Genomic DNA, 25786 nt, shown 5'->3' with positions numbered 1-25786 from the left:
GGAACGCCAGAAATCACTTCTGTTTTACTCGATGACTTCCCATCAATTACTACGAACTGTGACCTCTCTGGCAGGAAAACACAAATCCAGTCACATAACTGAGACGATATTCCATAAGCACGCAATTTCACTACGAGCCGCTTGCGTGGTACCGTGTCAAAAGCATTCCAGAAATCCAGAAATACGGAAGTTGTATTTCACTGGAACGATGTTTTCTAAACCCATGTTGGCTGTGTGTCAATAGACCGTCTTCTTCGAGGTAATTCATAATGTTTAAACACAATATATGTTTCAAAATCCTGCTGCATATCGACGTTAACGATATGGGCCTGTAATTTAGTGGATTACTCCCAGTAGTGCTATTATTTTTTTATTCCCAATATAATTTTCAAGATAAAGATGGCCTGCCAAAGTGCTGCATTTAAGTAATTGCTACAAAATATATTCCACTGGTGCAACCTTGCAAAGTTATTTCTACAGGAAGGTGAAGAGCCTTATAAAACGGCTACAGAATTGCACGTACATCACCGAACAGAATAGAGAGAGTACTTCTAAACTAATAATGCTTAAAAAGTCCATCAATCGCACACCTTCATCTGTCTCCAGTAATATTTGGTGATATGCTTTATGATGCTTCGTACGTCGCGAAACTGTGTGATGACCGAGGACCGTTTATCAATATAAACCGAGCTTGTTTTCCAATAGACGCATTGAAAAACTATGCAAATGGAAAGATTCGGCGTTCATTTCATGTGCTGTATATTCCCCAAATACTTTTCCTATCTTTCGACGTTCAGTAGCATACCGATACGCGCAATGCTCCATAGGTTACACATTGTAACTGTCAGAAATGTAGAGACGATAATATACATAATATTACTTTACAGATTTGACTGAAAGTTCTCATGTATTCCTTGTTTTATTTCCAGTCTCCTTCCAAAAAATCCTTTTTCGGATTGAAAAATAATGAATGATTCATTAGCTATTGATGATTTGCGTAATGATAATAAATCTGTTGTCAGAATTGCTTGGGAATAAAAAATAGTACCAGCAGCGCGATTAGATCTAGATACCTCGTACTTACGAAACTTTGCGCTTACTGAATCGGTTGCGAATGCCTTGAGTATTAGCGACCATACAAATTACACTGATGAGCCAAAACGTTATGACCACATGCTTGTTTGTCCGTCTTTGGAATGAAATGCAACTCTGATTCTGTGTATCAGGGGTGCAACAGTTTGTTGGTAGGTTTATGGATGTATGTGGCATTAGGTGTGTACGCACAGGTCACGTAAGTCGTGTAAATGACTGGCCGCTGATTTGTGTACGCGATGATGGCGCTCAGTATCGAGACAGATGGGTTCCATAGGATTAACATCAGGCGAATTTGGTCGCCGATACATCACCGTGAGTTCCCTATAATGCTCCTCAAACCACTGTAGCACGGTTCTGGCTTCGAGACACCGGCAGCTGTACTGCTGAAAGATGATATCGCCGTCGGAGAAGATATCAAACGCGAAGGGATGCAGGTGGTTTTCAACTGTAAGTATGTCTCAAAGACATCATCAGTTACGACTGCAGTGGGCACGGGACCATCAGGATTCGACCGTCGACCAATGGAAACGTGTCGGCTTTTTGGGTGAATCACATTTTCTCGTCTCCACAGACACCGTCATCGAGTTGAAGGGCGGCTCGAAACGTGCAGCGCACGTGCAAGCGCAGGAGAATGTCTCCTACAGCCTAGTACTGTTGCCACCAGCCGAGTCCATGGCGCGCTGCACGTTTCGAGTCGCCGTTCAACTCGCTGACGGCGTTTGTGAATTCGACCATCGGCCTATTATAGCAAACATGTGTTAGCGGTAGGAATCTCTAAATTTCGAATTAGCTGATAGTATCATAATTGCAAGTTATTCAAAGAAAATTAAATGTGACAGTATTTTCGTGACAATGTTTGTTTCACACGATATGCTATAGTAAGTACACATGCCTCCTATCTTCCTTTTAGATAATAGGTACCATAAAAGAACCAACGGAAAAAATATGGTAAGAGTAAAAGTTGGGGGAATCCAAATAACTTTTTATCAAGAAGCAAATTACAAGATACTCAAATAAGTGTTGTTTAGCTACCACAGTGACATTAACGAGCTTGACTGCTTTCTTGTAACTTTATTCGTTACGAAGGTAGTAACAGCAGTACCCCGTTTCTAAGTGACACCCATTACTTTTTATCCGGTAATCCAGTTTACTGTCAATTCCAGCGGGCGGACTAGTTACGTCACTCCTGGTACCTACGTTGTACATTAATACTAGGAGAGTCAAAGTTAATTTCGTGTTAAATTTTTAATATCATCATGGTTAGGTCACTGGCACTCTGTGATACCTTTCTGAACAGGGTTGACCATAGCAAATGTATCACCTAATAAAAATATAGGACGCTATATATTTTCTTGACGAACAAAGTTGCAAGAAAGGCAATCATCCCGGTTAAAGTGTCCCTGGTAACTAAACAAAATTTACTTGTTACGTTTTTCATTTTGGTTCTCGGCAGGAAGTTATTTGAGGTGGTATAGACAAATCGACAGCATGTATTTTATTAAAATATGAAACAAAGCACACACTAAATTTTCTTACTGTCTTACATCACACTCCTGTAGAACTTCCGAAGTTACATTTATGTTACGTCGATTCTGCCCAGCAATGAACATGTTGAGTTGTATCTATATCTACATCTACATGATTACTCTGTAGTTCACAATTAAATGCCGGCAGAAGATTCATTGAACCACCTTTAAGCTACTTCTCTAACGTTCCACTCTCGAACAGCCCGCGGGAGAAACGAACACTTAAATCTTTCTGTGAGGGTTCTGATTTCTCTTTTTTTATAATGGTGATCATTCCTCCCCTAGTAGGTGAACGCCAACAATACACTTCCACACTCTGAGGAGAAAGTTGGTGACTGAAATTTCATGAGGTCCTGCCGCATCGAGAAACACCTTTCTTTTAGTGAGTGCCACCCCAGTTCGTGTCTCATACCCGTGGCACTCTCTCCCCTACTTTGCGACAGTACATATCGAGCTGCTCTTCTTTCAACTTTTTCGATGTCCTCAGTCAATGCTATCTGATCGGATCCCACACTGCACAGCAATACTCCAGAAGTGGGCGCACAAGCAAAGTGTTAACAATCTCTTTAGTAGATATGTTATGTTTTCTAAGTATTCTGCCAATAAATCACAGTCTTTAGTTTGTTTTCCCCACAAAATTATCTATGTGGCTGTTCTAAATTAAGTTACTCATAACTGTAATCCATAAGTATCAAACTAAGCTTACAGCTTTTAGACTTGTGTGATTTATCGTGTAACTGAAATTTAGCGGATTCTTTTTAATGCTCATATGGACGACTTAACACTTTGCACTATTCAGAATCAATTGCCACTTTCTGCACCATACAGATATCGTGTCCAAATCATTTTGCAATTCGTTTTGATGATCTGGTGACTTTACATGACAGTAAATCGTAGCATCATCTGCAAACAATCTAAGAGTACTGCTCAGATTGTCTGCCAATTCGTTTATGCAGATCAGGAAAAACAGAGGGCCTATAACACTTCCTTGGGGAACGCCAAAAATAACTTGTTTTAATCTATGACTTTCCGTCAATTATTGCGAACTGTAATATTTCCAACATGAAATCACGAATCCAGTTACACAACTGAGAAAAGGCACGTAATGTAATTACAGTAGTAGTCGTTTGTGAGGAATGAATGCAAACGCAAATCCGTTTCGATGCATGATATGGTGAATTTTTTTCACTAGGCTGCAGTGCGTAACTATATCGAGAGCCACCTGCAAGATAAAACAGCACTGCATCGTCCTGATCGCCGTTGTCCACAGCGCTTTGGATTTGATGGACGAGCAGAGCCAGCTGTTTCACTGCTCACTTATGATTATCAGATAGCGTTTCAAGATACCACTTCGTTGTTTTTCATTTTAATGTCTTGACAACAGTAGATGTTGGGTCGGCTGCTGCTCTCACTCTCTTTAGCTCTAAGAGGTACTATCAAAGGACGCCAAAAACTGTTGCGTACTATCTGGGACACAATCTTTTAATCAATGAACGACTGCATGCGTCACGAAAGAGAACACACATACGTGCATCTACATTTAATTCAACACTTGGTTTTTGGCGTAGAGTCAGAGGCTCCACATTTAAATATATCTCTGGCGTTTCAACGTCTTGTAACACATGGGACAAACGGAAACCCAAATCTTTCCTTCTTAGCCCGAATTTCGCTTATCTTGCCACGATGCTCATTCCTTATCGTGTATGTGGGAGTTAAGCAAATACTCTGACGGGAAATAAATCGAAGCACCAAAAAATACTTAATACAGAGTAATGAAATTTCGGGAATACATTTGTGCAACTAACTTATTTAAGTGATTAAAATTGCAAATCCGAAATAAGTCATTGCAAATGTGAAATGCAGGTACATTAATAACAGGTGCAACGTTCAGAATATTGAATGCAAGCATGCAAACGTGCATACATTGTGTTATGCAAGTACTATATGTCAGTTTGTGGAATGGAGTTCCATGCCTGTCGCACTTGTTCAGTCAATGCTGGTAGTAGATGACGGTGAAGTTGTCGTCCGATGATGTCCCATATGTGCTCAAGTGGAGACAGATACGGGATCGAGCAGGCCAAGGCAACATGCCGACACAATGTGGAGCATGTTGTGCTTCAACAGCAGTATGTGGGTGAGCGTTATTCTGTTGGAAAACACCCCCTGTAATATGACTGGCACTACAACAAGTCGAATCACCAGACTGATGTACAAGTCTGCAGTCAGAGTGCGTGGGGTAACCAAGAGAGTGTTCCTGCTGTCATACGACATCATCTACATCTACATATATATCTACATGGATACTCTGTTAATCACATTTAAGTGCCTGGCAGAGGGTTCAGCGAACCACCTTCACAATACTCTATTATTCCAATCTAGTATAGCGCGCGGAAAGAACGAACACCTGTATCTTTCCGTACGAGCTCTGATTTCCCTTATTTTATCTTGGCGATCGTTCCTCCCTATGTAGGTCGGTGTCAACAAAATATTTTCGCATTTGGAGGAGAAAGTTGGTGATTGGAATTTCATGGGAAGATTCCGTCGCAACGAAAAACACCTTTCTTCTAATGATGTCCAGCCGAAATCCTGTATCATTTCTGTGACACTCTCTCCCATATTTCGCGACAATACAAAACGTGCTGCCTTTCATTGAACTTTTTCGAAGTACTCCGTCAGTTCTATCTGGTAAGGATCCCACACCGCGCAGCAGTATGCTAGAAGAGGACGGACAAGCGTAGTGGAGGCAATCTCCTTAGTAGGTTTTGTGTCCAACCACAAAATTTTATGTGTGTTCCTTCCAATTTGAGTTGTTCGTTACTGTAATACCTAGGTATTTAGCTGAATTTACGGCTTTTTTGTTAGACTGATTTATCATGTAACCGAAGTTTAACGAATTCATTTTAGCACTCATGCGGATGACCTCACACTTTTCGTTATTTAGGGTCAACTGTCAATTTTTCCACCATTCAGATATCTTTTCTAAATCATTTTGCAGTTTGTTTTGATCTTCTGATGACTTTATTTGTAGATAAACGACAGCGTCATCTGAAAACAACCGAGGACGGCTGCTCAGATTGTCTCCCAAATCGTTTATATAGATAAGGAACAGCAAAGGGCCTATAACACTACCTTGGGGAACGCCAGAAATCACTTCTGTTTTATTCGACGACTTTCCGACAGTTACTAAGAACTGTGACCTCTCTGACAGGAAGTCACAAATCCAGTCACATAACTGAGACGATATTCCGTAAGCACGCAATTTCACTACGAGCCGCTTGTGTGGTACAGTGTTAAAAGCCTTCTGGAAATCCTGAAATACGGAATTGATCTGAAATCCCTTGTCAATAGCACTCAACACTTCATGTGACTAGATAGATACTTGTGTTTCACAGGAACGATGTTTTCTAAACCCATGTTGACTGTGTGTCAGTAGACCGTTTTCTTCGAGGTAATTCATAAAGTTCGAACAAAATATATGTTCTAAAATCCTGCTGCATATCGACATTAACGATATGGGTCTGCAATTTAGTGGATTACTCCTACTACCTTTCTTGAATATTGGTGTGACCTGTGCAACTTTCCAGTCTTTGGGTGCGGATCTTTCGTCGAGCGAACGGTTGTATATGATTGTTATGTATGGAGCTAACTCCGAAAGGAACCTAATTGGTATACAGTCTGGACGAGAATGCTTGTTGTTTCTCTACTTCGAGGACATTTACTTATACGTTACTCATGTTGGCAGCCGTTGTCGATTCGAATTCTGCAATATTTACTTCGTCTTCGTTTGTGAATGCATTTCGGAAGGCTGTGTTTAGTAACTTTGCTTTGGCAGCACTGTCTTCGATACTATCTCCATTGCTATCGTGTAGAGAAGGCATTGATTGTTTCTTGCCGCTAACGTACTTCATATAAGACAAGGATCTTTTTGGATTTTCTGCCAGGTTTCGAGACAAAGTTTCGTTGTGGAAACTGTTATAGGCACCTCGCATTGAAGTCTGCGCTAAATTTCCAGCTTCTGTAAAAGATCGCCAATCTTCGGGATTTTGCGTCTGTTTAAATTTGGCATGTTTATTTCGTTGTTTCTGCAACAGTGTTCTAATCCGTTTTGTGTACCAAGGAGGATCAGCTCAGTCGTTTGTTAATTTATTTGGTATAAATCTCTCAGTTTCTGCTGATACTATTTCTTTGAATTTAAGCCTCATGTGGTCTACACTTATATTATTAATTTGGAATGAGTGGAGATTGTCTGTCAGAAAGACATCAAGTGAATTTTTATCTGGTTTTTTGAATAGGTATAGTTTTCGCTTATTTTTCGAGGATTTGGGGATTACAGTATTCAATCTCGCTACGGCAACCCTGTGTTCACTAATCCCTGAATCGGTTTTGATGCTCGTTATTAACTCAGCATTATTTGTTGGTATGAGGTCAAATGGTTCAAATGGCTCGTAGCACTATGGGACTTAACTTCTGAGGTCATCAGTCCATAGAACTTAGAACTACTTAAACCTAAGTAACCTAAGGACATCACATACATCCATGACCGAGGCAGGATTCGAACCTGCGACCGTAACGGTCGCGCGGTTCCAGACTGAAGCGCCTAGAACCGCTCGACCACCTCGGCCGGCGCTAAGAGGTCAAGTTTGATTTCACAACCGTTTACTATTCGCGTGGGCTCATGAACTAACTGCTCGAAATAATTTTCAGAGAATGCATTTAGCACACTTTCGGATGATATTTTATGCGTACCTCCGGAATTAAACATGTATTTTGCCAACATATCGAGGGTAAATTAAAGTCACCACAAACTATTATCGTATGATTCGGGTACGTGTTCGAAATCTGACTCAAGTTTTCTTTGAACCTTTCAGAAACCGTATCGTCTGAATTGGGAGGTCGTTAAAAGGATCCAATTATTATTTTATTCCGATTGCCAACAATGATCTCTGCCCATACTAACTCACAGGAAGTATCTACTTCAATTTCGCGACAAGTTGAACTACTTCTGACAGCAACAAACACGCCACCGCCAACCGTGTTTAGGCTATCCTTTCGGAACGCCGTTTGGTTCTTCGCAAAAATTTCGGCGTTGCTTATATCGGGCTTTAGCCAGCTTTCAGTGCCTATAACGATTTGAGCATCAGTGCTTTCTATTAGCGCTTGGAGCTCTGGTACTTTCCCAACACAGCTACTACAATTTACAACTGTTATACCAATGGTATCTACGTTTTTGCTGTGTTCAGCCTGCACCCTTTATTATTGAAGCCCTTCTTGTCTTTTCCCGAGACCATCACAGCCCAGACTGTAGCTCCAGGTGTAGGCCCAGTGTGTCTAGCAGGCAGACAGGTTGTTTGCAGGCCCTCAACTAGCCTCCTTCTAACCAACACACGCCTGTCACTGGCACCGAGGCAGAACGAGCTTCCATCAGAAAACACAACAGACCTCCACCGTGCCCCCTAATGAGCTCTCGCTTGACACCACTGATGTCGCAAATGGCGGCGGTTTGTGGTCAGTGAAACGCGTGCTACAGGGCGTCAGGTTCGTAGCTGTCCTTGAAGCAAACGATTTGTTACAGTTCTTTGTATCACTGCACTGACAATTACCGCTCGGATTGCTGCATCAGATGCAGTACGATGCGCCAGAACCCCACGCCGAACACGATGGTCTTCCCTCTCGACGGAAAATGGAAACGAGCGTTTGGCGTCATTGGCCGTGAGGCCCTTTGCGGGGCATATCCGGCCGCCTCGGTGCAGGTCTTATTACGTTCGACGCCACATTGGGCGACCTGCGCTCCGGATGGGGATGAAATGATGATGAAGACAACACAACACCCAGTCTCTGAGCGGAGAAACTCTCCGACCCAGCCGGGAATCGAACCCGAACGGCAATCCATCACGCTGACCAATCAGCTATCAAGGCAGACTTCCCTCTCGATAGTGCCACGTGACTTTCCGGAGCGCGGTCTTCTTGCGATCACACATTCTCGTGACCACCGTCACCATCAATCATGTACAGTGGCTACATTCCTACCAAGTCTTCCTGCAATATCGTAGATGGAACATCCAGCTTCTCGTAGCCCTACGAGGTGCATTCAAGTTCTAAGGCCTCCGATTTTTTTCCTCCGGACTGGAAAGAGATAGAAACATGCGCATTATTTTAAAATGAGGCCGCGTTCATTGTCAATACGTCCCAGAGATGGCAGCACCATACGGCAGATGGAATTTTAACACCAGCGGCGAGAATGAGAACTGTTTTAAATACTTAAAATGGCGACGTTTTCCTTACTTGAACAGCGTGCAATCATTCGTTTTCTGAATTTGCGTGGTGTGAAACCAATTGAAATTCATCGACAGTTGAAGGAGACATGTGGTGATGGAGTTATGGATGTGTTGAAAGTGCGTTCGTCGGTGTGACAGTTTAATGAAGGCAGAACATCGTGTGACAACAAACTGAAACAACCTCGGGCCCGCACAAGCCAGTCTGATGACATGATCGAGAAAGTGGAGAAAATTGTTTTGGGGGATCGCCGAATGACTGTTGAACAGATCGCCTCCAGAGTTGGCATTTATGTGGGTTCTGTGCACACAATCCTGCATGACGACCTGAAAATGCGAAAAGTGTCGTCCAGGTGGGTGCCACGAATGCTGACGGACGACCACACGTCTGCCCGTGTGGCATGTTGCCAAGCAATGGTGACGCACAACAACAGCACGAATGGGACTTTCTTTTCGTCGGTTGTGACAATGGATGAGACGTGGATGCCATTTTTCAATCCACAAACAAAAGTGCTGAAAAAATGATGGTGTCAATGTTCTGGGACAGCGAGGGCGTAATCCTTACCCGCTGCGTTCCAAAGGGCACTACGGTAACATCCTATGAAAATGTTTTGAAGAACAAATTCCTTCCTGCACTGCAACACAAACGCCCGGAAAGGGCTACGCGTGTGCTGTTTCACCAAGACAACGCACCCGCATATCGAGCTAACGTTACGCAACAGTTTCTTCGTGATAACAACTTTGATGTGATTCCTCATGCTCCCTATTCACCTGACCTGGCTCCTAGTGACTTTTGGCTTTTTCCAACAATGAAAGACACTCTCCGTGGCCGCACATTCACCAGCCGTGCTGCTATTGCCTCAGCGATTTTCCAGTGGTCAAAACAGACTCCTAAAGAAGCCTTCGCCGCTGCCATGGAATCATGGCGTCAGCGTTGTGAAAAATGTGTACATCTGCAGGGCGATTACGTCGAGAAGTAACGCCAGTTTCATCGATTTCGGGTGAGTAGTTAATTAGAAAAAAAATCGGAGGCCTTAGAACTTGAAAGCACCTCATATTACACGACTCCGTTCAAACTCAGCGAGATGTTGATAGTGGCGTCTTTGTCGCCTTAGAGGCATTGTTGACTAAAAATCTCAAAGGTAACTAACGCCCACGACCGTTACTACTACTAGCTCCAGTTTTATGTGCCTAGTGCGAAATGTGAATAGACATGAACTTTCAGATGTAGAAACACGCCTACCAACTTTCGTTTATGTCGCACAACTCCTTCTTGCAACTGCGATATTTTTTCGCCAGTTCAAAATTGTTCAAATGGCTCTCAGCACTATGGGACTTAACTTCTGAGGTCATCAGTCCCCTAGAACTTAGAACTACTTAAACCTAACTAACCTAAGGACATCACGCACACCCATGCGCGAGGCAGGTTTCGAACCTGTGACTGTAGCGATCGCGCGGTTCCAGACTGTAGCGCCTAGAACCGCTCGGCCACTCTGGCCGGCTTTTAGTCCGTGTATTCGGACATCCGAAGATAAAGTTATTGATGGGAACTTCTTGAAAAGATTTTGGAGCAATGAGAAACGATTTTGTTTTAATGGTTGCCACCCCATCTCGCTTATCATGTCCGCGACAATACAAAGGCAGCAACTTCCGCAGTCCCACCTGGTAAGAATGCGACACTGCACAGCAATGCACTAGAAGAGCACTGACAGGCGTAGTACAGGCAGTCTCTTTAGTAGATCTGTTGCATCTTCTAGTTGTTATGCCAATTAAAACGCGGTATTTTGTTAGCCTTCCTGCAACGTTTTCTGCATGACCGTTCCAGTTTAAAGAAAGGCGGCATTGCGTCGCCTATAAAGAGTAGTGGGCGAGATTTAGAATTTTACGAACACAGCACTGTCTAGAGAGGACATTTTTATTGCAATGACTGGTTGTCGACTGATTTGTCTGTCTTTATATTTAAATTAAGAGCGAGTATGATATCTACCACTGGCACCAGCTGGGGTTCACAGTCGAAGGTTCCTTTCAGATTACGCTGATACAATAGCTCCCTACTTAGCAATCATATACAACCGCTCGCTCACCGATAGATCTGTACCTACAGATTGGAAAATTGCGCAGGTCGCACCTGTGTTTAAGAAGGGTAGTAGGAGTAATCCATCGAACTACAGGCCTATATCATTGACGTCGGTTTGCAGTAGGGTTTTGGAGAATGTACTGTATTCAAACATTATGAATCACCTCGAAGGGAACGATCTATTGATACGTAATCAGCATGGTTTCAGAAAACATCGTTCTTGTGCAACCCAGCTAGCTCTTTGTTCGCACGAAGTAATGGCCGCTATCGACAGGGGATCTCAAGTTGATTCTAATCAGGGTGCAGGCCTATGGGGTATCGTCTCAGTTGTGCGACTGGATTCGTGATTTCCTGTCAGGAAGGTCGCAGTTCGTAGTAAAACTGAAGTGATATCAGATGTTCCCCAGGGAAGCGTCCTGGGACCTCTGCTGTTCCGGATCTATATAAATGACCTGGGTGACAATCTGAGCAGTTCTCTTAGGTTGTTCGCAGATGATGCTGTAATTTACCGTCTAGTAAGGTCATCCGAAGACCAGTATCAGTTGCAAAGCGATTTAGAAAAGATTGCTGTATGGTGTGGCAGGTGGCAGTTGACGCTAAATAACGCAAAGTGTGTGGTGATCCACATGAGTTCCAAAAGAAATCCGTTGGAATTCGATTACTCGATAAATAGTACAATTCTCAAGGCTGTCAATTCAACTAAGTACCTGGGTGTTAAAATTACAAACAACTTCAGTTGGAAAGACCACATAGATAATATTGTGGGGAAGGCGAGCCAAAGGTTGCATTTCATTGGCAGGACACTTAGAAGATGCAACAAGTCCACTAAAGAGACAGCTTACACTACACTCGCTCGTCCTCTGTTAGAATATTGCTGCGCGGTGTGGGATCCTTACCAGGTGGGACTGACGAAGGATATCGAAAGGGTGCAAAAAAGGGCAGCTCGTTTTGTATTATCACGTAATAGGGGAGAGAGTGTGGCAGATATGATACGCGAGTTGGGATGGAAGTCATTAAAGTAAAGACGTTTTTCCTCGCGGCGAGATCTATTTACGAAATTTCAGACACCAACTTTCTCTTCCGAATGTGAAAATATTTTGTTGAGTCCAGCCTACATAGGTAGAAATGATCATCAAAATAAAATAAGAGAAATCAGAGCTCGAACAGAAAGGTTTATGTGTTCGTTTTTCCCGCGCGCTGTTCGGGAGTGGAATAGTAGAGAGATAGTATGATTGTGGTTCGATGAACCCTCTGACAAGCACTTAAATGTGAGTTGCAGAGTAATCATGAAGATGTAGATGTAGATGTAGAAGTCCAGCAATTACATATTCATTACGGACCTCATCCTTAATGCTGATGCGTAACATTTTGCGTCTATAGCTCTATCGTCTGCCGTCATTGATCTGAGATATTTAGACGTACTAACCCTTGGTGGTTGGGTTGCATCGAGTTGGACTTCATTATCGGGAAGGCTGAGTCTAGCAGTTCTAAAGACGCACAACTGATAACAACAGGGAAGTCACGACATGCCTACCAGTAGAGTGCACTACTGGGGAAGCACAAGATGAATAACACAGAGGTCACGACCTGCTTGCAAGTGTTGTACAACTTTGGGTAAGGCACTACATGTTTACAAGTGAAGTACTGTGCTAGTGAGGTAAAAGTTATTTGTAAATAGAGCATAACAGTGAGGGAAAGAACAATTACGGAGTACAGTCCTGGGGAAGACAAGGTTATCTCAACTGGTGTACGATAATGGGGAGAGCACAAGATTTTTATGGTGTATGTAGGGAACAACGGAACAAACTGGTAGGAGCTGACCTTCGGGAAGATCAGTTTCGATTCCGGAGAAATGTAGGAACACGCGAGGCAATACCGACATTACGACTTATCTTACAAGATAGGTTAAAAAAAGGCAAGTCTACGTTTATAGCATCTGTATATAAAGAGAAAGTTTTTGACAATGTTGACTGGAATACTCTCTACGCCATTCTGAAGACAGCAGGGGTAAAATACAGGGAGTGAAAGGCTATTTACAACTTGTGCAGAAGCCATACAGCAGTTATTAGGGTCGAGGGGCATAAGAGGGAAGCAGTGGCAGAAAAGGGAGTGAGATGGGGTTGTAGCCTAACCCTAATGTTGTTCAATTTGTACACTGAGCAATCAATACAGGAAACCAAGAAAAACTTTCAAGTTCAGGAATTAGGGTTGCTGAGAGAATTGGATTAGGAAACGAGACATTCAGAGTAGTAGAGAAGTTGTGTTATTTGGCCAGCAAATTAACTGACGATGGCGAAGTAGAGAGGATATAAAATGTAGCATGGTAATAGCGAGAAAAACGTTTGTGAAGAAGAGAAATTAGTTAACATTGAATATAGATTTAAGTGTCAGGAGTCTTTTCCTGAAAGTATATGTATGGGTTGCAGCCATGTATGGAAGTGAAACATGGACGATAAACAGTTTAGACAAGAAGAGAATAGAAGCTTTCGAAATGTGGTGCTACAGAAGAATGCTGAAGATTAGATGGGTAGATCACATAACTAATGAGGAGGTTTTGAATAGAATTGAGGAGAACAGAAATTTATGGCGCAAACTGACTATACGAATCAGTCGGTTGGTAGGAACTATTCTGAGACGACAAGGGATAACCAGTTTAGTATTGGAGGGAAGTGTGTGTGTGTGTGTGTGTGTGTGTGTAATGGGGAGGGGGATCATAGAGGGAGACCAAAAGATGAAAACAGTAAGCAGAATGGCTCAGGAGTGGGTAGATTGCAATAGTTATTCGGAAATGAAGAGGTTTGCAGAAGATAGGCTAGTATGGAGAGCTGTATCAAACCAGTCTTCGAACGGAAGACCCCATCCAATAACAGAATGTAGGGACAAATTACAACCAGTCTCTAATGCTGTCATTTTTAGAATAATTGCGATATAAATCAGGAACTGTGTAAAATTAAGGTATCGGACTCAGACTGGTGGAACTATTACTCAGACACATGAAAGTTAATGACTACTGAATTTAATTTCTAATACCCGATCCGTTCAAATAACATATGTGAAACTAGTTGTTGTCAAAGTTAATTTGTCCCAGAAAAAAACGAGTAGTTGTCACTAATTGGTAACTTGAATATTACGCTTTAAACTTTAACTGTCTACGTAGAACTTACTCAGAATGGATGAAAAAGTTTTGGAGTTTATCATTCGTTAACTGAAATGTAGCTATTTCATCAAAAAATGCGCTAATAGTAGTAAAAACAGTGTTTAACCTAATGGATATTGAAATTAAGGTGAAGAGGGTTTGGGAGAATTACCTAACTGCACGCGCATGGAATTTGTATGCGATAGTAAACAACAAAGTAACTCAAAACAAGGTTCGCATTTTATGGCAATAAAAGCGAAGGAATGTGTAAGTTTCTCTGTAGTAAATTTGTTTGGGTCAAAAGTAATTCACATCTCAGCTATTTAGCAACTTTTTAAAACAGTCACTGGATCTAACGTTATAGTTAACATGTACAACTAATGGCCTATACACATGAATGTCTTAAAAAGTAAAATAAATAAGAATTTAGCCCAAGAACACCTCCATACTTACATTTGGGTCATTTGATTGCTGAACTGCGCATAATATACGATCAACGCTGAGGAACAGCTGTGTGGCAAACTGTAAAGTGATTGGGTGTAGTGTGTCTGTCAATCAGCAGCACTGTCTCGAAACTTGAAATAAATGAGTACCTTAGACAAGACACTTATATACAGGCTTGGGGTAAAGCAGGGCTATTCCACTCGTTTCATCTGAAAGCCCCATGTAACAAGACATGGAACTTTTTAAAAAATCTGACTTTGTGATACAGTTATGGTATGTTAATTGTGAATGCATACAATATATAAAAGGTCAAAATTCCTTTACACGAATAAAGTATTAAACAAACATCTGAAGACGGCAGAAATCATAATACACAAAAATGGTGGACCTATTCCAACCAGTCAAGAGGCTATTCACCGAGTGTATTTCAGCGTCAAAATCACCAGCAGTTACTACAAGTAAACATTTTTCGTCCTTGTGCACCGACATACATTTCGTGAAACCATGTAGCACATTGCTGATACTTTATCCAGAGAAACTGCCTTTAACGCTTGTTATTGCTCGTTTCATGTCTTCCCTATATCATGAAGCACTCGACTTTTTCTTTTTGTATCCATGCACCATCACAAAAGAGACCAAGAAAATGTGTTCTCTTAGAATTTTGCAGTAAAACGTCAATTAAATTAATAATTTGACTGAGTGGAAATAGCACCATGTGTATGGGGCGAAATGGCCCATGTGCAGACATTTAGAAAGACGTAGCAAAGCCAGCACTTTTTGTTGATATACAAGCTGTATAACCTGTGTTCTTATACAAGTAACAACAGGATTTTAAAATTTAACGTAATTGTGTATAGTACACCTTAATTTGTTAGGTTGTATTCTTTAACTACGGCAATAATTCATCACAATTTGGTTACCTCTAGATTTTGATCTTCTGTCCTGTCAATAATGTAACGGAAAACACCTTTACTACAACCACATACGGGGACATGGAGATAATGGCACACATTGAAGGCAAAAGGAGCTTGATTCTGTGAGGAACTAGCACACTGCTGTTTCAGGCGTATTAGCCCCGCGAACGGAATAGCCCCTCTGCATTCTATGTAAGAATAGATTCTGCGCTGTATAACTATCTGGCAATATTAATTGTTATGTCTTAACTACGGAGACACTCCTGATCGTAAATCTCCTCGCGTTTGTTTATGCTGTTCCTTCTACACACTTAACACAGTGAAAAGTAAGTGACATTGTATTTGTACCTGCACATGCAGTGGTCACAGTCCACTCTCTCTCTTTTCCTTTCGCCTTTTTATCACAGCTTTTACGTTCCTTCCTTTAATTATGCCTAAGTTAGAAAAGTCAAATGTATGTAGATGAGCTGGAAATTGTTTCAGTTAGTATACGAATCTAATCTAATCTAATCTATTACCGAAGTCTGATTCACAGTATAAATACTTACTAGTTTTGGTTTTGACGAACACTAGAGAAAGATCAAAAATGCTAGAAACACCGTAATAAGAAACAAGCTCTTTTGGCAACTAATGCGTTCCAACACGTATTAATAAATGCTTTCCTGTTACATCAGTTGTTTTAGTTGTTAGGATTCATCAGCACAAATCATTCCTGTTTGTTTCGGATCAAAACAGTAACCTCAGCTTCCCATTTTGCCACTTCTTGATCGCTCACGTTAACTGATACAACCATTCTTCATACCATTTCACTGTAGTGGGTCTAGAGAGCTCTCGCACCAAATTCTCCAATGTTCTTATGCAGTTATTATTGGTGCCAACACAGTAAAATGTTCCTTGAATGCTTTGCCCTGGCAAATTATACAATTTCTCTTCCTTCTTACCAGAATAATTAACGAAAAGGAAATATTAATTTAATATTTATGCAGCTATATTTACACTTTAATTTTACAAAACACGGAATAACTGTTTGGGCATGTGGCTATATTCAAGATATCTCTGGAAGCTGTTTAAATAATATCTTACTACAGAATACAAGTGAGGTAGCTGGCAGAAGCAGGTGTCAGTCAGGTTCAGAACTACTCTAACTGTAACATATTTGGTTCTGACATATGCGAATGCACTCAAATAAGAAATGGTTAAGTTACACTATCACAGATGACACGGGCATCCATTCAAAACGTGCTTTGCACTAGAAATCTCGCTAGCAGACACAAAGTGATTCACTGATCGATTACAAGTTTAATAATGGGTGTTAGTATAAACTGTTAAGTGTAGTGTGTAGCATTAATAGCACCTCTTAAATGCTTACAAAACAAAGTAATTAATGTAGAAGTAGCCTTAACTGAAAGTGACATCAGGATAACATCTGTCCATAAAGTCACAAGAATAACAAATAGTTTCAAATTTTACACTAAATATTCATCACTTGTTGTTATATCGATTCTGATCAGAATCACTAAAAGCATGCTGACCTAGTAATTATGTCACATATAATAATTAATAAAATAGTAAACAATTGTTTTGCCTAGTTTGTATGATTTGGTGTAGTATGAATGTGGTTGGTTTTGGCAATAAAGTGTAAACAATTTGAAAAATGGGTGAACTTCGAGTATTTTGTATTAAGCATTTGTATCTGGGACACTGAGAAATCATAAATATCTGAGACATCTGTTTCTATCTTGCTACTGATTTTTGAAATCAAACTGGCAAATATGATCTGTGAATTCCTGGCATTATTAACGGCATGGACAATTAAGTGTTGTGTCATGAGTTTCTTAATAATCATTTGTTAAAATGGAAACTACCTGTCGTTTCCAGCACTTGTTCTTTCACTCAGTTTTCATCATCTTTCTCATTAGTTTTCATAGGTCAATGACCAAATTTTTCAGTTCACATCACAGTTTCGAACTATTGCACAACTGGCAAGTCCCAAACACAAGACAATGTTACAAACATACCACATCACCATCTGCATCCACTGGCAACTTTGAAAACAAGAAGTTCAGATTTTGTAATTAAGATTTTGTAGCATGGTCTGAGCCCACTACAGTAAGCCATTCAAGCTTCAACTAAGCCGTAATAATTGCTCAGAGCTTACATCTGTAAAGCTTGTAACCTGTAACCTAGTTCAAATGAAAAAAAATTTTATTATACAAAGACAAAAAGTCCATTTTGTTGGATAACTGTTTACAATGTTTCATCAAGAACCCAGTATCAAGTCCATTAATAACAACTGTTTTATAAGTGTTAATCACATAAATCCATAGAAATAATGTCGTTTCTCCCAGAAAGTGCAGGCATAGGTGTCACTCGTTAGCTCCTAAGGAGATTCACTTAATAAAGGAGCCCTGTATGTAACAGAAACAGTTTTCTGACACTGTAATCATACGAGCAGCACTTCATGACACATACCCTATAGCTGCTGCCAGTTCTGGGTTGGGAGTCATTGGCCGGCGGCAACAAAACGACCAAATATATGCTAATTCTGACGCTTGTTGCAGACTGAATCAACGGCGGCCATGTTGTCAGCAAGTCCGCGATGTGGTCGACAGCTGGTGGTAGCACTGAGCAGAGGCCGCGCCACAGCGGCGGCGGCGGCAGTGGCGGAGAAGGGAACTACGGCGGAGCAGACACAGGAGTGGCTGAGGGCGAAACCCTTTGAGGAAATGCCAGGGCCCAAACCACTGCCTATCATAGGAAACACGTGGAGATTCCTGTTGCCATCAGGTAAGGAAAGAGTTCTCTCTCTACTGCGTGAGGGGACAATATCTCCACTTCTACATGACAGTCAGTTGCTCCATTCTTTACCTATAATCTCTTTAACCCTACATGGGTTCCGCAACCCATGGCTCAGTAGTGTGCATAACGTTGTCTATTACCTTCGACTTTGCGGTCATTAGGTACACTATGTGATCAAAAGCATCTGGAACCCTGGCTCAAAATGACTTACAAGTTCATGGCGCCCTCCATCGGTAATGCTGGAATTCACTATGGTGTTGGCCCATCCTTAGCCATGATGACAGCTTCCACTCTCGCAGGCATACGTTCAATGAGGTGCTGGAAGGTTTCTTGGGGAATGGCAGCCCATTCTTCATGGAGTGCTGCACTGAGGACTAGTATCGATGTCAGTCGGTGTGGCCTGGCACTAAGTCGGCGTTCCAAAACGTCCCAAAGGTATTCTATAGGATTCAGGTTAGGACTCTGCGCAGGCTAGCCCATTACAGGGACTTTATTGTCGTGTGAACACTCCGCCATAGACCGTGCATTATAAACAGGTACTCGATCTTGTTGAAAGATGCAATCGTCATCCCCAAATTACTCTTCAACAGTGGGAAGCAAGAAGGTGCTTAAAGCATCAGTGTAGGACTGTGCTGTGATAGTGCCACGCAAAACAACAAAGGGTGCAAGCCCCCTCCATGAAAAACACTACCACACCATAACACCACCACCTCGGAATTTCACTGTTGGTACAACACACGCTGGCAGATGACGTTCACCGGGAATTCGCCATACCAACACCGTGCCATCGGATCGCCACATTGTGTACCGCGATTCGTCACTCTACATAACGCTTTTCCATCGTTCAATCTTCCAATGTTTACGCTCCTTACAACAAGCAATGCGGCGTTTGGCAGTTACCGGCAAGATGTGTGGCTTATGAGCAGACGCTAGAGCATTATATACAAGTTTCCTCACCTCCCGCCTAACTGTCATAGTACTTGCAGCGGATCCTGATGCAGTCTGGAATTCCTGTGAGATGGTCTAAATAGATGTCTGCCTATTACACATTACGACCCTCTTCAATTGTCAGTCGGCTCTGCCAGTCAACAGACGAGGTCAGCCTGTAGGCTGTTGTGGTGTACGTGTCCTTTCACGTTTCCACTTCGCTATCAAATAGGAAACAGTGGGCCTAGTGATGGTTAGGAATGTGGAAATCTCGCGTACAGACGTATGACTCAGGTGACACCCAATCACCTGATTACGTTTGAAGTCCGTGAGTTCCGTGGAGCTCTACATCCTGCTCTCTCACGATGTCTAATGACTACTGAGGTCGTTGATATGGAGTACCTGGCATTAGGTGGCAGCACAATGCTCCTAATATGAAAAACGTATGTTCTTTGTGTTGTCTGGATACTTTTGATCAGATAGTGTATGTATCTATAACTAATATTATGGGCCACGAATTTATCGCATTTCGATCTCGGTTTCAAATTCCAGACATGTACACTTCCACTAAACTATGTTGCTGTATTACATCATTTCTGCCGCCTGTTCAGCTCATGTACCCACAAGCTGCATCCAATCAGGTCTCTTCCACACCAGTGCTGGTGTTCTTAAGGTCTGTCCTTTACATTATCCTTCAGTTCTTCTACTGTGCTGATATGTCTAAATCTTATCGTCAACTAGTGCATTAATGATGCCGTATTCCATTCTCCAGAACTCTAAACGGTACCTTCAACTCTATCCCAACCAATTTACCTCCTTGTATGAACAATGTCTCATGGTGAACCCCTGTGATACCGAAGCATCATCTGCAGCTTCTGCCCTATTACATCTACTTCACAATTTACAGTCGTTGTATCCATTAAAATATGTCAGACTATCTCGACTGTAAGCTAACTTGGGAACCCATTTTAGTTACTGTATAAAAAACCATACAAAATGTCCTAAAGTTACAAACTAGCTGAACATGGGGATTACATTCCTCTACTCTAGTACGCTCATCTACGCTGATGTTGCTTATGCCAGTGTCACCTGGATTTCCACTTCACTAAAATTCTGTCAATTCCTCCAAGTCCTCAAATGCCATTTACTCTGCCTTGCCTTCTATATTTGTTAATCCCCATTGACGATCAATCACTACAAACAGCAACAGACGTGAAAGGTCAGGGAGAATCTATCTCGAGACATCAAGAGTATTGTAAGTAGGCTGTTTAGGTTTTCTTATTGGTAACGCCACGTAGTGCTCTGTATGAAAATCACTGGCTGTGCTGTGTGCAGTCTGTGGCTAGTTTGCATTGTTGTCAGCCATTCTAGTGCTGGGCAGCTGGACGTGAGGAAGCGAGATGTCGGATTTTTGAGAGCGGATGTATCTATCAGAAACAGTACATTTGTAAGAATGGATGTCATGAATTGCTATATATATTATGACTTTTGAACACTTTTAAAGTAAATACATTGTTTGTTCTCTATCAAAATCTTTCATTTGCTAACTATGCCTATCAGTAGTTAGTGCCTTCAGTAGTCTGAATCTTTTATTTAGATAGCAGTATTGGCGCTCGCTGTATTGCAGTAGTTCGAGTAACGAAGATTTTTGTGAGGTAAGTGATTTGTGAAACGTATAGGTTAATTTAGTCAGGGCCATTCTCTTGCAGGGATTACTGAAAGTCAGATTGCGTTGCGGCAATACAGCGAGCGTCAATACTGCTAGCTAAATAAAAGATTCAAACTACTGAAGGCACTAACTACTGATAGGCATAGTTAGCAAATGAAAGATTTTGATAGAGAACAAACAATGTATTTACCTTAAAAGTGTTCAAAAGTCATAATATATATAGCAGTTCATGACATCCATTCTTACAAATGTACTGTTTCTGATAGACAGACGTCCAGATCACCCGCCCTCAAAAATCCGACATCTCGCTTCCCCACATCCACCACTGCTGGCGGCTCACCTCCAACTGCGCAACGCTACACACTGTTCACGTCCAGCTGCCCAACACTAGAATGGCAGACAACAATGCAAACTAGCCACAGACTGCAAACAGCACAGCCAGTGATTTTCATACAGAGCACTACGTGACGTTACCAATAAGAAAACCTAAACAGCCTACTTACATAGCCCCCATGCTCCCCACAAAAAATTTTACAAATTGTTTTGGGCACTGGCCAATACATATTTGTTCAAATTTTTTCACAATTACAATAACAAAGAAATCAAATGCACGCACTTATTGATACAATGTTGGTCCAAAGCTAAAATTTTCTCACAGTCCATAAGGACAGTCCTGATCGTTCATCACAGTAAAATAGCAGTATTTTTCCTCAAAGGCTGAGCAGTAAAAGAAAATGCACACGGAAGTAGTGGTTTTCCATGCAGCCTTGAAGAAGTACTGTTGTCCTTCCAACAGAAAGATAATGCTGACTCTTGACATGCAGACAGGTAATGGTCCACAACAGAGCAAACCCACAGCAGAGTCAGTCGAAGTTTTGAAGAATATTGGTAGGTAGGTCATCGCAGAACAGACCCACTGTAGTCCTGGTAGAGATTACCGAATTGGTGGGTCACCAGAGGTGCAGACCCACTGCAGTCCTTGTAGAAATTATGGTATTGGTGAGTCATAAAAGGTGTAGACCCACTGTAGTCCTTGTAGTGATGGCTAGCAGCCATCCGTTGCGACTGTGCAAGTGCACAATCACCATCGAAGAGTCTTGTGGACAATACAGCAAGTCCATGAACCACCACTTGTGCACTCACAAAAAATTTTTTTGAAATGTTCTTAGAACCAGCAATGCTGTTATCCAGTCCCTTGCTGAATTATAAACACACGTGCAAACACTAACAGTCCCAACTTCTCACATATTGTGCATTACTATGACCAACAGAAATGTGTGCAGTGAAATGTAACTTAATTTGAAGAACTGGTGTCTATACAATTATAAATTTACAACATAAGAATACAATTACAAAGGTACAAAATACATCATTAAAGAACATAATAGTACAGATAACATTTGTAGTAATACAGGCTTTGCAAAAGAATAGAAATAGACATATACATCAGTGTTACAGGAATTATGACATAAATAAATAAAATAAGGAGAATAGATTCGAAACATTAATTTCACACATGAGCATTAAAACAAAACAGAATAAATAGTGTCTAAACATCTCTACAAAGTAAATAACATATTATAAATGCAAATTGTATTTGAGGATAACAGTAGTCCTCATCATAGTGAATGTAGCTGAGTATTAGAAAAATTCTACAAGGTAATTCTTATCAGATAAACACATAAAGACAGGAAGAACACAAATACACAAGGGTACACAAACACATAGCGGAATAATACAAAGGGAAAGGACAGGGTTTGTTTTACTGCAGTGTTTTGCAAACAAAACTTTCTTTACTTCTTGGAGATCTCCCTTCATTCATCATTATTCCCAAAAAGTCTTATCTATACCTGCTTTCTGTATTTTATTCATATTTCTTTCAAAATAATTATTTCTCAGTGTACCATACTCATTTTGGCCCAGGTCTTTTTCAATTAACTTATCAATGCATTCTTTCCCTGTTCTCCATAGTTAGTTTCTTGTATAGTCTACCCCCTCTTAAGCTAACTTAAATCTACTGAGCTCAGATATATATATATATATATATATATATATATATATATATATATGTATATCTGGCTTAACAGAATAATACAAAGTCAAATTCAGTAACACTATGCCTGGCAAACAGCAGCAGCAAATGCAGTAACTTATACCTAAATATGACAAAGTTCAAGCAGAAATAATATTACACTAAAGATGGCCTTGTCTAATACCTATGTCACATCTTAACACTAGAGTGATGCATCACCTTGACTTACTGTACCAAAAAAGTTACCAAGTCATTGACAAAAATTATCTATGCAATTGCTGTGAAGGGAAATGTCTTTTTGTGCTCCCTCGTTCTTTGGAAGTAGATTATAAAATTATTATTTACTGGATCTGTAGGCAAAATATATATATATTACTACATATATTAAATTTTATTTTAACCAATGCTGCTGCAGCTAGAAACTAGATATTAAACGAAATGAGCATATATATATATATATATATATATATATATATATATATAAAGCAACATATGAAACGTCATTCACTAGGCAAATGGCGTCTCCAAAGGCCAAAAAAAAACTCTCAACTGGAAGGACAATATATGTAAAATGTTTCTCATCATTTCATTAGGCATTTTAGTAAATATCATAAATTAAGAGCTCCACAGTGTAATCATATGTTTTCAAGTTTGAGTGTGTCGTATTTGCGATGCTTTCGACAAAGGAATGTCAATAGCGAGGATAATGGCCACGTTTTTTTCTCCACCTAATGGCTTTCTTTTGTCAGACGACTATCTCTCAGCTGGGCGCCCAAAACGCATTATGTCAAGGTCACTTACCTTTCTTACTGAAATATTTACGACATCAGTTTCCGCTACAGTGACAGTTTGATACAAATAAATTTTCACAGGTCGAGAATTTGCGTTGCAAAGCTGTAGAAACAAAATCCTATAAATATGACAGTGTCCAAAAAATTTTCACCGGCATTGTGATACATTCACTCATTTACACACATTTCATAACTCTTAAAGTACGATTCTTGGTTTCCAACATCCTTTTTTACAAATCAGTGTCCCTAATAACTACTCATTATTCCTTACCTTATTACACATACACATATTCGTCGACACTTCTTCAATATTTCATTACAATAAATATGTAGCATAATCAAATTCCTCATATAGCATCAGCTTATTGATCATAAACATACCTCAACAGCAAAATACACATGGTCGTCGTAATAATAACATCATAACACCTCAGTCAAATCTTAAAATCGTCGTAGCTTCCTCCAATAATATCAAAACCTAAAGAAAATTCTCTGCTCATTTCAATAGTGTCATCTACCTCAAACGTACTTTAAAAATCATGATTCCATACCAAATACGTCATTCAAAGCTCTCATAGTACCACAATGGTTCTGATAAATATATGAACAGTTCACAAAGTACATACAAATACAATTTCATAAGTGTGAAGTTATGCAACTGTGTAATTGCGTAAACATCTGTCACTGATGTAGTAAAAAAAAGTTTGTCTCTCTCAGTTAAATGATCAGATAGCTGTGTAATTCTGTGTTACAGAAATATCGTACCGATGTGTAAAGTTGTATAAGCAAATACCATGTTAGCTAGGGCTCCTTGTGCTTGCCAAACACATGGTACACAAAGTAAGCGTGTACCTCCCTGAGGATTAATGTAATTATAACCTCAGGTGTTACAGATTACAGCAATGGAATGAAATGTATCACGGAAAGCTAAAAATGGTTCAAATGGCTCTGAGCACTATGGGACTTAACTTCTGAGGTCATCAGTCCCCTACAACTTAGAACTACGTAAACCTAACTAACCTAAGGACATCACACACATCCATGCCCGAGGCAGGATTCGAACCTGCGACCGTAGCAGTCACGCGGTTCCGGACTGAGCGCCTAGAACCGCGAGACCACCGCGGCCGGCTCATGAAAAGCCTTTGTATCTTTGTAATTCAAAAATCTTTCAAAATAAATGTTTTAAATACAAAATTATTCACTCAAATACGTGTACTGCAGTGCTAAACTGTGCATCTTGTTGTAAGACTATCTCTGTCATTACTTAAGGGTAAAAAATGTGCCAAGTGTCGTAATTATTGTCGTCCGTAAGCAGAGTTCTGTAGAAGTCAATGTACTTACCTCGTAATAAACAAAGTGAATTGCTATGCGTATAGATATCGTAGTTGTTACGTGTATTGCCGTGATGAAGTAAGTACTGTACTGTAACGTATTGTTGTGCTACAGAAAAGGCTGTCTCATTGTAGCTATACCACAAAAGTTACTACTAAAACATGTATTCCTTTCCAGAAGAATTCAGAAAAACTGTGCAGATATAAAACAGATACAGCGCAAAAGCAATAGTATAAATTGTGTAACTCATTAGTAGTGTCGTGATATAGTCGTGTAGCTGTCAAATCAACTAACCACTGTGTCATCTGGTATCTCTCAGAAAGTACTTTAAATCCAGAATGTATTTTCAAGTAAACCAAAATGTTGCATTAAAATCTCATCAGCAGTACTGGTACATGTTCTAAGTATGTGAGCCTTATAGTCGTTACGTAATCGTGCAACTAACAAGCAAGAATGTACAAATAACAACACTGTGTCATCTGTTCAGTATAACAATGCACTCGTAAATACTGTCTAAATATGTTCTCTAGGTTCTAGACTGGATAGTCAACTTCAAAACATTGTTGCATGTTAACTGTTTCTAAGTGTGACAAAGAGTACTAGTAACGTGAAGTGAAAATTTTTATAGGAAAGACTGAGTTAAAAGGCAGATTATCTCTCAATAAATGGTTTTACATGTGAAATGTGGAGCAATCCTTTACTCTTCCTAGTGGACAGAGTTTAAACTTCAAAGCAATTATCGTGTTGTATACGTCGGTGAGGAATGCTAAAA

At 40.6% G+C, this 25786-nt stretch overlaps 1 protein-coding gene across 2 annotated transcripts in view; it reads left to right on the top strand.

The window, feature by feature from the left end:
* LOC126187821 (probable cytochrome P450 301a1, mitochondrial) overlaps positions 1-25786 on the top strand; it is a 220556-nt gene that overhangs the window by 49707 nt on the left and 145063 nt on the right. For both annotated transcript variants that reach the window (XM_049929115.1, XM_049929113.1), the window contains exon 2: positions 18026-18251. In XM_049929115.1, coding sequence (XP_049785072.1) covers positions 18044-18251 — 208 coding nt within the window. In that variant the 5' untranslated portion in view covers positions 18026-18043. The remainder of the gene's footprint in view (positions 1-18025; positions 18252-25786) is intronic.

The sequence above is a fragment of the Schistocerca cancellata genome, chromosome 5 (genome assembly GCF_023864275.1).
Source record: "Schistocerca cancellata isolate TAMUIC-IGC-003103 chromosome 5, iqSchCanc2.1, whole genome shotgun sequence".
Taxonomy (NCBI): Eukaryota; Metazoa; Arthropoda; class Insecta; order Orthoptera; family Acrididae; genus Schistocerca; species Schistocerca cancellata.
The sequence above is the reverse complement of the archived record's forward strand: the minus strand, read 5'-3'. Positions and strand labels throughout refer to the sequence as shown.